The sequence below is a fragment of the Nannobrachium achirus genome (genome assembly GCF_963921795.1).
Source record: "Nannobrachium achirus genome assembly, chromosome: 20".
NCBI classification, from domain to species: Eukaryota; Metazoa; Chordata; class Actinopteri; order Myctophiformes; family Myctophidae; genus Nannobrachium; species Nannobrachium achirus.
This window is the reverse complement of record NC_137827.1, coordinates 35179463-35196413: the sequence shown is the minus strand read 5'-3', so window position 1 is coordinate 35196413 and position 16951 is coordinate 35179463. Positions and strand designations below refer to the sequence as shown.

Here is a 16951-nt window from a genome sequence, read left to right as displayed (position 1 = left end):
GACTAAAGATTTGTGTTATTCAAATCATTGTCCTTTGTGATATTACTCATGGTTTATTTGGGAATCAATATCCACGGGCTGATAGTAGCTATACATGGTTTTCATGGCGTTACTGTTTACAGATGTTTTGTAATAATGAATTCAAAAGTGTTTATTTTCTTTGCATTAATCTTGATGTATTTTATTGCCTCTTACCCCCCATACACACACACACCCGCTTGCACACGCACACACACACACACTCTTATGCACACACGCATGTGCACGCACGCACACACATCAACAACAATCTCAGGCGTTTGGCAGTGTCAGTGAACTGCCCTTGACTCATAATGGCCTTCCGTCTGACTGACTGGGATTCCCGCACTAGTAAAGATTTTTCCGTGCCCTTTAAAATCACACAGACAAAAGATGTAGACAACAAAAGGGAACCATCCCCAGTTGTTCCTCTTTGCATGGTTACCAGACTTCTTGTTGCTCCCCATAGTAAGAAAAAGTTGTAAGATGTTTACTAAAGGGGGCATCACCGCAATAGGCGAGTTGGATGCGTGTTACCTTGGACTCCCCTCGGATCCCCCTATTCATGTGCGGAATCTCATTGTTGGTCAGGGACATCATTCAGGCTGGTGTTTTAAGGCTGGAGGGAGGCTCCCCAGTCCATTCGAACAGTTTTTCGAGGGCTGGAGTAAGAGGAGAGGGGGTGTACTACGTCTCGCCGTAGTGACAGCTAGTTGTGGCGAAGAAGTCCCAGAAGATTCACACATTCAGGGGGGAAAGGGCCAAAACGGGTGCAGAGTGAGTTAAGTGTTTGCGCTGAAGAGACGCCAAATAGAGACTCCTTGGAAGATGGCACCTGTGAGATTGGTGTTTGTCTGGTTCCTGCTCGCCGTGAGGATGGGCGCGTCTGCTGTCTATCTGGAGTCTGAGGAGCAGGGTAAGCTCTTGGTTGGGAAACGGCTTGTGCTGCACATCTGTCAAGAGGTCAAATATGTCCTTGTGTTGGCCCTGAGGTATGTTTCATAAAGAATGTGTTGATAGTCCATTGACCTTACATGTGTCACAGTTGTGTCTATAAGGAATTTATGAAATTCTGTAGCGAAAACATTATAGTTATATGCCACATATACAGAGAAATTCAGATTGTTAATTTTAATATGCAACTGTAAAAAGTAACTTGTAAAGGTCAATTTCTTCACTTTCAGAGTTAAATTATTATTCATCATTTAGCATTTGAGTGACTGTTAATGGTGCTGATGTTATATGAATCGATCTAACATAAACAAACCTGCCCATCTGGTAAAGAAAACAGTGTAACAAACAAAAAGAAAAGTGTTACATTTATTTTTTATATATGAGATAAACGGAATATTGTGCTGTAAGTGAGGTATGAAACTGTTCTTTTTCTGTTCTTCTAGAGCTCAATGACACTGTTATTTGTACTAACGATCTTATGGAGGTCGTAATTCCTAGTAGCTTTTTCCTCAACAAAGTGCCTCCAGTTCATGTAAGTGAGCACCAATACAACCCTATTCAACACTGTTTACCAAGTACTTTGCGTAATCATGTCTGTCATATCTAGGCCGAATATGTGTTTATTGTTTTCTCCCTAGGTTTGGGACTTGCATTTAAATGATCCAGAGTGCCGTGGTGTTGAGAGAGGGGATGATTACATTTTCAGCATTAAGACGAACCTCTCTGACTGTGGAACCATCATGGTATGTCTTCAACACTTTACCTAGACGTTTCTTTGTGTATTTCTTTGAAGATTGAAGATTTAAGCCATACTTCAGAGCATGAATTAGGCATTGCAGACTAATACTAATCAAAGTGTGCAGGTGTTCTTGTCACATTTGACAAAAGTAAAATGTGTCAGCATTTCATAATATGAGGGCAAATTACAGTTGATACGCCCATTATTGACAAAATAAAATAGTCATCATAATAAATTATCTATTTTATGATGTCCACGGTTGTTATGGGAACTGGCCACCCGTCTGGACCTTTGTAGTGGTAAAAAAGGAGCTAATTGGGTGAGGTAATTGCTCTTTACATAACACTAAAAATAACCTTAGACCAGAAAAGAGACTTCTCCCCCCTTTTATGACGCAAGTGCAGACTGTGGGCCCCTGTGTCCAGATTGCTACTTTGGAATTAGCTCATACCAGGCATAATAAGGTGGACAGAGAAAGGCACAAACTCTGAGAGAAAGGAAGGCGAAAAGGAGGGGGAAAGTGGCATATGTTTATACAGAGAAGGGTAGCGTTGTTCCTTTCCCCCATAACAGACCAGAATGTCACTCAGAGCAACAAGTGGTAGCTGAAAGGGCTCTGCAGCTCTAAATTGTCAGGATTTATATGGAAATGATGACCGTGTGTTTAGGTTGGTGAATAGAGGGGCCATAATTCTCTGACCATCCTTGCAGTCTTGCCTTATTATTTCCCTCCAAACACTCACACAGAATGGCTGCACACTGCAGCGAGGACAATTCTAACATTGGCAAGGTATAAATCCGCACTTCAGGACACGAGTGCCATTGAAGGCCTCGCTGAGAAAGCATATAAGGGGCATGTTCTTGTTAAGCGAGTAAAAGGTTAACACAGCTTTGAAGTGGTAGGATCCCGCCCCCGCCTTCTCCATAGCCACACACACACACACACACACACACACACACACACACACACACACACACACACACACACACACACACACACACACACACACACACACACACACACACAGTTTTATAAGACTTTTTGCATAGCGGTTGAAGGAAGTAAGCCTGCTTTGTATTAGATGCTGTTGTTAAAGAGAGGAATGCCATAGCTGCCAATCCCCTTTTCACCTTGAACTTAAAAGCTTTTAAACCCAGTCTCGGAAAAATAGATTACGGATAACTGTGGTTTACAGGTCATCCATATCCTAATAAATGTGACATTGTTCTTCGCTCATGTCCCCTCTGATGTTTTTGCATCCGTGAAACATCTTGGCTCGGTGTTATCTTGTAATAATTGAAAGTGTCAGAGGGGTTCTCTTGAGGAGTAATGCAGACGTGTCCTTTGGCTGTAGAAAACCAGTCTATAGTGGTCATAGTGGGGGGTTGCATATTTACCAAGAGGTAGTAAAAGGTGTCTGGACCGTTAGGGGCACGGTGGGGGCAATTCATCCTGCCCAGTGACCACGGGGCCCATACTCCATTTCAGCTCAACAGGGGCCCAGACACAACTTGGACGCAACCTTTTCAACCAGTCTGCATTTTATGGCTTCAACTACGTCACTGCCCTGCAACTGAGCATTGAAACTGTATCATTCACATTTACAGTGTGTGAGGGGATTATTACTGTTAAAGTTATGGCTTGGGAAAGAGCATTGACACATTTTCTGTGTTTTAATTGAAGCTTGAAGAAGCATGAGTGTACCACTGACCACTCATGGTTATCTGCAGGTGCCATGACATTTCTCCTGTTATTTTTAATTTTTTTGACTGGGGCTGAAAGATGCTGCATGTCGTGTTATGTGTGTCCATTTGCCTTCCTAGTTCCTACGACACTTTATACCACCTCACTGCAGCAATATTATATGCCTTGGTCCTTTAAAGTGCATAGTTGAATATTGCATGTACTGTACATAATGTGAGAGTAATATATAGTCTACTCTATCATATGTCTTGCACTTTTTGCAGTGCTTGCACTGCATGTGAAGTACTTCTGTCTTTATACTTTCTCTTTGCTTTGCTTTATGTTTGTTCAGTATAGTGAGACTGAAAATGGTCAATGCCCCAGCTTCATGTCAAAAAGAACAAATCTTGCTGTTTAAAACATAGACGGATGGATCAACATTATGACTAATTGTAAAACTAAACATCTGCTTCTTTTGTTCTCTTCAGACCTCAGACGACACACACATCATGTTCATAAACACCATACGCAATAATGATACAGACATTGTTACCAGAAACTACATCAACATCACTTTTGTGTGCCGCTATCCAATCAACTACATGGTCCAACAGCCTAATGGAGAGAATATGATTCGAGTGGATGTCAGGTAAGCAAAGTAGTAAACATTCTTCTATGGTTCTATTATCTGTGTCTAGATCAGGGATCCCAACCTTTTCCAGTTTGAGACCCTCAAACTTAGATCCCAAAAGATCCCAAACTTACAAAAATACATTATGAATGAATCACTTAAGCCCTCTTTCAAGAATAGAAGATCTATACCCTCACAACTTTTAAAGAAAATAAATTGTATCAAAGGTGAAAATGAAAATGGGATATTTCCACGACCAATAGAAATATATTTCCACCACGACCAATAGAAATGGGTCCATGACCCGAAAGCGGTCGTAACCCTATGTTTGGGAAAGACTGGTTTAATGGTTCGATATTGGTTTAAATTTGTACTTTAAAATGTGAATCTTTCTTTCTGCAGAACAATCACTTTGAACACAGAAGATGGGAACTTCTCAGTATCAATGTTGCTGTTCAAAGATGAGAACTTTGAGGATAGATGGACTACCGTTCCCTCACTTACCCTGGACGACAACATCTTTGTGAACGTTTTTATGGTAAATAGTATGAACTGAAAAGGGGTCTGTCCTCTCTGGGAAGCTGAAGGTCAGTGGTTCTCAAACTTTTTAATTTCAAGGACCCCATAAATCTGACAGTTACAGACCTGTAAGGGTCCATTTGGAAACCTTTCAAGAAACCCTGAGGGTTCCTGGACCCAATTTGAGAACCACTGCTCAATGTGAAAACTATGTGGAAATATTACTGTGGCATTTTGCTGCTGAAGCCAATTCATTTGAATCTAGCTTACAGTATCTAACTCTTTCCCTCTCTTTCTAGACAGCAGTAACAAAGAATTGCCGTTGGAAATAACCTTTTTTGAACCAATATTTTGTTACTGTTAACATTTATTTGGGATTGTTAAACTTAACTGTGTGCAGGAATGTAAGACTAGATAGAGTGCAACAAATATACAGGAACTTTGAGTAGACTCAAGATCTACTGATATTTCCTAAATATTATGGTATATGGCGTAGTTCATTTAACATTTTCTCCTAATAACAAATATGCAGTAAATAATACTTAACTAATGTGTGTAATGACCAAAAAAGAAATGTTATAGAGAATAGTACAATACAATTTACGTTTATTTTATGTACAATGGTTGAAATGCATTACATTGCAATACATTAATTCCATGAATACTCCATTGTACAACACATGGCAAAAATAGTTTACAAAGCGTTGCTTCATAAATCTTTGGAATTCTTTTCACATTTTTCAAATTTTTCGAAAGATTTCACTTGTAATGACATTCCCAAAATAGTGACGCCAGATTGAAAGTGGTTAAACATCAGTTGGAAAAATCATTAGATGATTTTATCTTTTTGACAGCTATTTCTGGACTAGGCTAGGCATGTTGCTGCTAGTCTATGTTAAGCAATGTGTGGTGTTGTAAGAGGTTTCAGGCCCAGCTAGAAATGAAACTCTGTAGTCAATGACCAGGCAGTAATTTGAGTGCTGGTCCACAGCTCGACGTTGTTATCAATCAGAGATTTATTGGTCTCGTGCTCATGCTCTTTGAACAGGCCCTTGCTTCCAAAACAGTTCCTGGCACTGCCTCTGTGTTTCTTCACATCACTCTTGCTTCCCTCCCCTCCAGCCAGTGTCGCACCAAATTCTGAGCCCTGGGTACAAGGATCCACTCACATTTTGTGCTTTAACTATTGAAAAAAATCGTGAAAATTAGTGCAAGTCTTGGAATATTTCAAATCCTACTAAGGTTCTTTGAAAAACCTATGTTTCTATGTCAGTGGTGCTCAAACCTTTTCATGTGAAGGACCCCCAAAATGATATGTATTTGGCCACAGACCCCAATCTCAAAATATTTAGTTCCAGGGACCCCCCCAGAAGCTAAATTTGAGTTACATATGTTCACTAAAAAATACATATAATCAACGATTTGCACACATTGTCACGACTTTTCAAAAATAGCAGATCTACCGCAGCACGGCACCCAGTGCAGTGCTGAGAGCTTGTAGATCTGCTATTTTTCAATAGCTATAACATAATTAAGGCCCCTCCACCTTGGGCCCTAGTAACCCGGTCCCACTTTTCCCCCCCTTGTGACGCCCCTGCCTCCAGCAAACATTTTAAGCCTGTTATGATCCCAAATGTGCCACAGCAGATACCAAGAACCCCCCGCCCTCCATGCATCTGTTGTTTACTGGCTGTGAATGTGTGTTGTTGACCCACTATGGAAAAACATTTACCTTGTGTGACTTGAATGACTGGATGGATGAATGAATGATTGCATCAAGATATATTCCTGACTCCCTGGCTGTCTCTGTGGCTTTAGATTCCGGCCCATTTGACGCTGCGTATGGAAAGATGTTGGGCGACGCCAACCAGTGATCCATACAGCAACATCCAGTACACCTTCATCAGGGACAGGTCTATCCTAAGACAGCTTGAATAAAACCAGCTGTATTTATCTTTACTTTTTATTTCATTTATTTTTTGCTTTATTACAAGCAGAATTCAGAAGTCATGCCACATAAACCCAATGTTCAAATGATATAATTGAAACATGTTTTATTGTATTCTCACAAGAGAGAAGAAAAACTGGAAAGCCATCAGTAACCACATCCTTATTTTACCGCTGGTATCAATCACAGCTGATAAAATCAGGACTCAAGTGTTGACTCTTGACCAAACAAGTGTTACAAGTTACAGTATACTTGAAATACTTGAAAGATGCCTGTGCTTGTATCAACATGCTCTGGCTTCCTGTTAAATCAAAATACTTGCAAGCTGGCATTAATGCCTGATTTACGTGTGGTGTAGGCTACCAAAAATAGCAGATCTACAAGCCACAATGTGTTACGCTGGGACACATTGTTAGCTTGTACAGTAGATTGGCTATTTTTGGACACCTTATTAAAAATTACCCTTTACTCCACCTAGGAAAACACTGTTGAAATCTGAAATAAGAGAATTAGTTGCTTAGAGAACAGTCCAGACAACAACTCTTGGGGCCAGGTCATATGACCCCGCCCCCTCCCCGTTTGAGTCCATATGCGTTTCTGTTCAACAGCTGTGCATGCCCTTGACAACCAGGCAGTATATTCTACTGTTAACAACAGCAAGGCAATGAAATGCAAAAAGGATTTCACAATGCCATGTAATGGGGGTGATCCTCAAAGCGATTTGTCTTATGCTGTCTCGGTCACACTTAAAATAATGTTTACATTGTTTTGTTAGCTTTGCAGTGAATCAGAGTGAAGGGATGCAATGCTTATAATGAAAATACGACATTTTCCCTTTCAATTTGCACCCTTTGAAAATATGTACTTACTGTTCCTCATGATATTCTGTCTCCTGTACTGCCTTTCTGATCGATTTATCTCTGTCTGTCTGTCTGTCTGTCTGTCTGTCTGTCTGTCTGTCTGTCTGTCTGTCTGGACTTTCTGTACTTTCTGCCTGTACTTTCTGTCTGTCTCCCACAGCTGCCCTGTGCTGTCAAGTGAACAGACACTGACAGTGTTGAGGAACGGCCAGGGTCCAGAGGCCATGTTCAGGATACAAATGTTTAAGTTTGTGGGAAGCTCTTATACTGATGTCTTCCTCCACTGCAATGTCCAAATCTGCCACAATACACCAGGATTCTGCCAGCCTGTGAGTTGAGTTCATGTTGTGCCCATTCCTCAGACAGGTAGTCAGAGGCCAGTTCAGACAAGTTAGCCTATATACAGCTGATGTCTTAAAATAGACCAAGGAGTCAAGAATTGTTTCCCAGCTGTATCCTAGTGTGGCACCCGACCCAAGTTGACTTGATTCTAAGCACGAATGGACAATGTTTCCTCTCGTTCTTGATGAATAAACAAAAGTCTGACACACCATTTGACAATGAGGCTGTGTTGATATCTTGAAACATGACAATGAAGCCGTTGATGCCCCTGTGTTTCTGCCTGACAACACAACTATTTTCCCACAACAGAACTGCTCTGGTGAAGATCCCTTGGGGAGGACACGGAGAGACATCCCTTTGTCCCACACAGTGTCTTATGGACCCATTAGACGGCTTATGCCAGAAATGGACCAACCCGGTCTGAGTATGTTTCCAACAATGGCAGTGTCTTGTCTTTTTTTCTCTTTAATTTGGACAGGCTGCGTGATCACAAACACGTAATAGTAAGACACAGTGTTTATTTTGTAATTAGCATTTTTATATAAATAACTATGAACTGAACTGCATACACTTCTGTAAGGTAATCCATATACAGGACAATACAATACAATTTCTCATGACTTTGTATAGGCTAACTTTATTTATTTGATTTTATTTAGTTATTTCTAAGATTTCATTTCATTTTCCAATAAAACTTTGATCCTCACTAATCTGATCTTCTTTTCTATATTAATATATTTGTTTCATACTTTCACAGCTTTTAAATGTGATACGGTACTGTAATTCAGTGGTTCTCAAATGTGGTTCCTTTAGGTTAGGGGGTTCTAAATTGACCTGTACAAGTCTGTAACTCTGGCAATGTACAAATGCCAAATTTGTACAGAGTTAATGGGGAGAGTTAAGGGGAGACCTTGACATTTGAACGTTTGAGAAACACTGCTGTAATTCATATGAAGAACGCGCTACAACTATCTCCTTTTTCTTGGCAGACGCCGGAGCTGTGCCCCCGGTGGAGACCTTTGTTCTGGGAGGGCTCCTGGTTGTGCTGCTGCTGGTCACAGGGGTGTTCGGGAGGCTATGGCTTCGCTCCAGACGCTCCTACCCCGCGCAGGAAGCACAACTCACGCTGTCCAACATCCACCACATCTCAGAGGTGGTGGCCTCGTGAACTGGTAGCCCCAGTGAACTAGCAAACGAACAGTCGACCGCACGCACGCACGCACGCACGCACACACACACACACACACACACACACACACACACACACACACACTACTGACACAGTTTTCCTCTTCTCTTTACCTCCCCCATCACACATATAGCCACACACACACACACACACACACACACACACACACACACACACACACACACACACACACACACACACACACACACAGGCACGCACACACGCAGAGATTAGCTAGGGTGTACGTACAACCTCAGTATATGGAAATACTTGAAGGATTTTTTGAAAGATGTGCTATTTTGAAGAAAAAAAAATCCCTTTCTGTCATTTTCATGTTTTGTAAGAAAGCAAAAAAACTTAATAAAGATCAATTGCTGTCCCTGAGTTTGATCATTCTGTAAAATACACATGATTTTTAAATGCTTTATTGGATTTCTATTTTCATGTTTTGTAAGAAAGCAAAAAAACGTAATAAAGATCTTTGCTGTCCCTGAGTTTTGTCATTTTGTAAAATACACATGATTTTTAAATGCTTTATTGGATTTTGAATAAATTGCATGTAGCTTATTATTAGTATGATGACATACCAGTGGTGTAAAGTAACTAAGGGGGACTGCCCATAAGTCAGAAAGCTCATTAGTCAGAAAGCTCATTAGTCAAAATTCATTTTCTTTTACTGCGACATTGTGAGCTTGTAGAGCTACTAATTTCAAAAGATTTTTGTACATTTGAAAACTTGAAATAGGACATTCTGCATGACTACTTTTACTTTTGGTACTTTAAGAACAATTTGATGCCAACACTTTCGTACTTTTACTCAAGTAGGCCTACATTTTGAATTCAGGACTTTTACTTGTAACAGAGTATTTCTAGGTTGCAGTATTGATACTTTTGATATACTAAAATACATGTGCACCCTTATGTGAGTACTTTTTCCACCACTGAAATATATTGAGGCGGGTATTCCCCAGACTTGTCTATTTACGGTGCGCTCATAGGTCCCATGTCGCGGGGCCAAACCTTACTGGTTCTCTTGCCTGGTGACGTACTACTCTAGCGCCCCACACTTGTAGCAGCAGGCAACAGCAACACACACAAACGGCCGGGATCAGTAAAGGTCTAACTTAGCCAATAGATAGCCGCTTGTAGCCCGCATAAAATAACACTAGAACACATTATTACCGCAGATCATCTTCTTAACAGCTAAACATTTTACATTATAGTCGAGGAGTATATTGGCATAACGTGGAGACAAAAGAAAAAACGCGTTGGAGCGCGGCTTCATTCGGGTAAGCACATTTCTAAGAAGCTACGGGAGAGAACTTAGCCGAAGTAGCTGCTATCCAGCGTTAGCCTGCTGCTGGCCATGTTGATGTTGTTGTGCTCTGTGTAACAAAAGTTTTTTTCTGCATCATCAGCTAGCTTATTTAGTAACGCGACTGAACTGTAAAGTAACGTGTAGATGTTAAACCGACCACGTTACATTAATAAGACATAGAAGTGTTGTAGATGCTCAGAAGCGCTGGCTGGTGTTTTTGTTTATAGTAGTTGAGTTTGCCAGCCAGCCTTGCGTAATTAGCTGCTAGACTGTTCTGTTGGCAGTCACTTGGAACAATGGCTGTGCTCGCTGTGTTTACTGTGGTGTGTTGTTGTTGTTGTGACTTGCAACACTGCTGTGGGTATTTAAGGTTAATACTTCATGTCATCATACTAATCAGACATAAGCGTTCAGTAACTGTATGTAGCTCAGTAAAAACAAAAACAGAATTCTTTCTCCTCTTGCCATAGTCGTTGACCATTATAGTCTGCATAGCTTGTTCACATTCTTTAGGTTTTGTTGTCAGACTTGTCACCAAACGCCATGAATGGACAGCTCCTGCTCTGAGCCAAAGGTGAGGGGGGTCAAGTGTACCCTGAGGTCTTTGGAGAACTGTTGTGACCATGTAACTCAAGAGGGGTCTTGTGAAATGTCATGGGACATTTAAAAATTGGTAAACATATACGCTCAGAGACGAGAAGTTCTGGAGCTACATTACAGAATGATTTGTTTTCACGTGTATAACTTGTGAATACATGACCTATTCCATCTCTGTGTCTGTCTGCTGCTTTGACTTACAGCATTAATATGCTGGTTATTGACAAGGTCTCGAGTGTCATTTCCGAATCTATGTGAAACAAGTGTTTTGTTTTGTTTCAGGGTTTGACAACCTCGCCCCTTCCTATAAACAAGGCACCTCTTTGCTTTGGAGTAGCCACATGACAATGGAGGACCTACACACTCACTGCCTCAAGTGCATCAATAGAAGATGCATGGTCAGACCAGAGTTGGGTGTATCCTGTGACCTCATCGGCTGCCACCTTGTTTGTGGGGCTGTTTTTCACTCTTGCAAAACAGAAGAACATCGTCTGCTGTGTCCATATGAAAGGGTGCCTTGCCTAAACACTGGTTTTGGGTGCCCGTTTACCATCGCTCGCATCAAGATGGCAGAGCACCTTGAAATATGCCCAGCGAGCGTGGTGTGTTGCACAATGGAGTGGAACCGCTGGCCCGTGAGCTATGCTGACCGCAAGTCCTACGAGAACTTGAGCAAAGACTTTGATGAAGTTGAGCAGCTTGATATGGCATTGGCCTTGCAGGACCAGAGGATGCTACTGGAATCCCTGAAAGTGATAACAAATGTTTCCAAGAACGGTGAGAAAAAAGATGGTGAAAGTGACAAACTGTCTGTAGCGTCAAGTATAGCATCAGAGACGATACTTGGGAACGGAACAGTGGACATGGAAGAGGAACCCTACAATGAGCTATACAAGGCATCAGTAGAGAGTAGAAGCCTGGCCGCTGCCTTAGACATCCTCACCAATTCCAGGGATGTTGATGCAATCATTGGAAACTTGAATGGTGAAAGGACTGATAAGAATGGGGCGCTTCACAATGGAGAAAATGGGCACAGTGATTACGCTGTTGAGGATTTGAAAAACGTAGACATGAAGGAGAGTGACTCAGATTCAGACTGTGAGGTTGGGGCTGTAGGTGGGGTGGGTTGTGTGGTTGGGGAAGAAAATGACATTGGCTGGGTAGAAGAGAGTGATTTTGTTGAGTTGTATGTTGAAGAGCCGGATGACAACGAGTCAATCGATGACAATGACTCAATTGATGACAACTCCTATGTCAGGCCAGAGGTGCCTTATCATTCCATGCCTGCAGTGGCACTGGAGCCCCACGGGCCCCAACCAGCGCCTCTCCCACCTCAGATACCGTTCTTGATGCCTGATCTTCGTGTGTTTCAACACCTGCCTATGCCTATTGAATACAGGTGCTTGGAACGTAAGCTGCATAATGTTGATGTGCTAAGAGGAATGGGCGTGTTTACATTCAATGGCAGACGAGCACTAGATGGTTACCTGTTTCGGGCAAAGATGGAGGACAAGTCAGTAGACACTTCTGATTTGGAGGTTGCAGACGACCCAATGGGGCTCCACGGTATTGATCTCATCACTGCAGCCTTGCTGTTTTGCCTGGGGGACTCTCCGGGTGGCCGAGGAATCTCAGACAGCAGGTTTGTAGATGGTTACCACATTGACTTTGGTACTCAGACATTCTCTTTTCCCTCTGCCATTCTCGCAACCAACACCATGGTTGGAGACATCGCCTCAGCCTCAGCCTGTGATCATGCCAGCCCGCAGCTTTCCAACCCAAGCCCCTTCCACACGCTCAGGTTGGATCTGGTCCTTGAGTGTGTGGCCCGATACCAAACCAAGCAGCGTTCCATGTTCACCTTTGTGTGTGGCCAGCTGTTCCGGCGGGATGAGTTCTCCTCTCATTTCAAAAATGTCCATGGGGATATCCATGCTGGGCTGAACGGCTGGATGGAGCACCGCTGCCCCCTGGCTTACTACGGCTGCACCTACTCCCAAAGACGATTCTGCCCTTCTGTGCAGGGTTCAAGAATCATCCACGACAGGCACCTTGGTTCGTTCGGAGTGCAGCCCAATCTGCCCTTGAAAAATGGGGACAGTTTTCCAAGAAACACCTGCCGCTTTGGCTCCCAGTGTGACCACCTCACCAGTCTTCCGTTTGAGTTGTTGCAACATGTAGCAAGCTTCCTGGATGGCTTTAGCCTGTGCCAACTGTCTAGAGTGTCCCGATCCATGAGAGACGTGTGTGCCAGCCTATTACAGATGCGTGGCATGGTTGTCCTGCTCTGGGAGAAGAAACGATGCGCTGATGGATCACATTCTTGGCAGAATAAAGACAAGGTTAGTAATTTAGTTTAGTCATAGTTCATGTGTTTACGGTTTACCAGACATTTTGCAAAGGGTTTATTTGTTCATTTGGATTCATAGTTCTACATTTTGACCGACACACCATTGTTTAGAGTGCATGTCTCATGTCTGTTCCTTCAAATAAATGCATTGTCTTTTTAAATGGTGCAAGCGAGAAGTAATGCATTTGTTCTTCTGTTTGCCAATCAGGTGTGGCGATTCAGCACAGCCTTTGGTACCGTGAACGAGTGGAAGTTTGCCAACATTGCCAGCATGGCTGACCACCTCAAGAAGTGCAAGTTCAACACAATCTCACGTCGGGAGGAGGCTATCCCTTTGCCTTGCATGTGTTTCACCAGAGAGCTCACTAAAGAGGGAAGATGTTTACGCTCAGTCCTCAAGCCAGTAGCTTGAACAGATAAAAGATTATCTTTCTTTTTTGAACCATCTTAACTCACCCATAACTCCAAATACTATGATTTTACTCCACTGTTTACAATTAATACATATTTACAGCCTCACAATTAATGTACGAGTTGTTTGTTGTCATACACTATCACTCCTTCAGACAGTTGATATTGGAGTGAAGAAGATATCATTTCAAATATGTCATGGAAATTATGTATCACTGTGTTTGGAAGTCCTGCAGGACAAATGGTGCCGTTCAGGACTTTAAAGAGCCAATTCAAGTGTAAGCCTGGTATCTTCCACTCAAAGAGAGAGCTTGATTAGATTCAATGTGATTTGATTTGAAACTAATCCCAATGTACTGAAGATTTTAATTTAGCATATGCCAGTGATATGTATATAACAAGATGTTTCAATGTAGAATTTTTATTTTTATATTAAGAAGTTAGTATTGGCAATGAGAGTAGAGCCTTAACGTATGATGAACACTTGATTTCTAGTCATGAGGAGGTTCTGAATATCTCAGTGAGATTTCTAAACTGCTTCCTGCTGGAACAAATACTGCTATCTTATCTTGCACGGTTTTATATCTTATCTTGACACCTAGAGTGTGACCAGCGTTACTTTGCTTGGACCTCATAGTTCTCACTAATCATCATTTTTAGATATTGACCAAACATCAAATGTGCACAGGGCATGCCATTTTAAACAGCTGAACAATGTAGCAGATAATCTAACCAGCATGTCATCATGTTTGCTATTTGGGTATTGAGAAGCTTTGTGATCTAGCAGTTGACTCTGAATTCATTGTTTTGTGTGATCATTGTGATTTAGCTGAAGGGTCTTCTTCCTTAGCTGTGTTCTAATTTCTGACAAATGTGCTGGCACATGGGTCAGATGAGATATCACCCCAGCCATTAGCCAAATGCTGGTAAATTTTGGCCGTGGTTGTTGTGAGTTTGCCCACTCAACCTACCACTCTGGCAGCTAACCAGCCATTATTATTAGTTTCTTTTTTATTCGGCTGTTTGGCAAAATAGCTAAAGTGCCAGATGAAGTTTGCCACAGATTTGTCCCCTGCCCTAATGTAATAATTCATAAAATCCTGCAGGCCAGGTGTGAAGAAATATAAGGGGTACAGGCTTCGCTCTGATAAGGATTATTACTTTTCAGTTATTTCTCATGGTCATTCTCTTGGCACTACAAAACCACATAACCAATGTGCAATGTTCTTGGTGTCTCAGGGTTGTAGTGTGAAGCTGCATCACAAAGTGTTGGCCTTTGGCCTGTAGCCTTAAGCCTGTGTATAAATGTAACATTATAGAATCACTGAGGCCTACACAATGAAGACACCAGCTACTGACTGGCATACCACTCAGTATTATAGCCTAATTGTGTGTATTGCAGTGTTGGATTAACAATGACTTCCACATCTGGAAGAGATGATGTTTATTCATCATAGTCCCCATTTACAGAGTAATGGAGCCCACCTACCAACTAAACTGTTAACTTGAACGTGTTGTGAAAGTAAACTGTCTTGGTCTCAGTCAACACTAAGTTTAGCAGTTTACTGTTAAACCATTATTTGCTATGTTGGAAAAATAAGGTCTAAGAAATGTGCATTTTATTTTTCTTCTCCCCTTTTATGTGAAGAATAGTTCTGATATACTGTATGGAAAGTAAGTTAAAATGGCACTGAAAAATAGCCAATAGTTAACGAGGAAACGTGTGTTTTCATATTTTGAAGGAGTTTGCTATACAGCCTAAACACTATTGTTAAAACCCAATTCTCATTTGTTTGCTTTACATTTTTAGTTTTACTGGTACTTTTATTTGGATTGACATCATGCCTGTGTATGTAATGTCTAGGCTGTAGAATTTCAGATTTATTTTGCACATGTTATGTACTGTAAGAAATGTAGTGAGGGGTATTTTTGCTCAAGTAGCAGGGATGTTTCTCCCTTATTTTGTTGCATGTGAGTGAGAAATTGCATATATATATTTTTTTTCGTCAGCCTTAATTCACAGGGTTGGTACGTTGACATTTGTCACCTTTTTTTCTACTAGTACTATAGTGTCCCATTCGCATATATGTCCAGTTCATTATTATCAATGTACACTGTCCTACAAAGGCAAACATTTATATTTTTGGCATTTTGAATGACAAATGTAAATTGTATGTATTGCACATGACAAAATGCCAGTAAACGTGAATAGACGGCATACTAATGCACCAACATTTGACAGAAAAGGAGATCACTGCTCCTTCAGTTGTTGCTATTTGAATTTTTAGGGCAGTAGGTCTAACTTTTTTTTTTTTTTACTTTGATGTGTTTTTAATGTCTACCTAATCAGGAAAGAATATCTGAGTGTGTTTGGTGTCACAAGAAAACTACATCAAACAGTTATGTTTTTCAGCTGTAAAACCTTGTTTCATGGATTGTGTTTACAGGCTCCTCAAGTGTATGATAATTTCCTTGAGCATTAAACGTTTTGTTTTTCTTTATTTTTATTTTTTTAATGACACGACCTTGGTACTGCTGTCCAAAGTATTTTCATTTAGACTGCTCATCACTTGCCGAGTTGAACGTAAAAGAGGTAGCCAACATATTCTCTTTCCCCACTAGATGGCGTCAAAGGGCCATAATACATTGTATGCATGCTGTCTACACTAGGCTATCTGAGTTAACACTCAAATTCCAGGGCAGAAACAGCATGTATTACATTATGTACGAATGGCGCCATAACACAATTACATAACGATAGTAATTTAATTTAGCAATTAGCAACAAATTGACTTGCCCCTAGCCACTTCCGCTGACCGCTGGCAACACCACTAGCCTTTGACGGGAGAGTGTTTTCTGCTGGTGTTTCAGTCCGAGTGTATCAAAGGGTGCGTTCGGAAATGCGCAGCGGTTTTGGTTAGGGTTAGTTTTAGGCATAGTTTTACTGAGGTTAGGGTTGGGTTTAGGCATAATTTTACTTAGCTCTGGTCCATAGCGTTAGTAACGCTATGGACCAGAGCTAAATTTTACTGAGGTTAGGGTTACGTTTAGGCACTCACTACACTGCATTTCCGAACGCACCCTTTGATAAACTCGGACTGAAACACCAGCAGAAAACACTAGCCTATCCCAGCCTTTGACGCAACTCGGGTCATCAAAAAAGTGGTAGGCCTATTTGTCAATAATTTCAAGACGAGCTACAAAATGTTGGGACATTCCGTTAAAGATTTGTGCATCATCCTAGGCATATATTAAGTTAAAAATAATAAATAATATAGGATATATGATCGACTGACAAACACAAAAAACTAGCTATAGCTAGGAATCAGAAAATGAGTATATAGACTGGTCAAGAACTAGGCTGCATGGATTTAACAAGATAAACGAGAAG

At 41.3% G+C, this 16951-nt stretch overlaps 1 protein-coding gene across 1 annotated transcript; it reads left to right on the top strand.

Annotated features, from left to right (window-relative positions):
* The first annotated feature begins 10000 nt into the window (after positions 1–10000).
* Positions 10001–15936, top strand: fbxo30a (F-box protein 30a). Its single transcript, XM_080750713.1, has 3 exons — positions 10001–10173; positions 11082–13141; positions 13358–15936. Exons 2-3 carry the CDS (start codon positions 11141–11143, stop codon positions 13559–13561), a joined length of 2205 nt encoding a protein of 734 aa, XP_080606839.1. The 5' UTR covers positions 10001–10173; positions 11082–11140; the 3' UTR covers positions 13562–15936.
* Positions 15937–16951: the final 1015 nt, after the last annotated feature.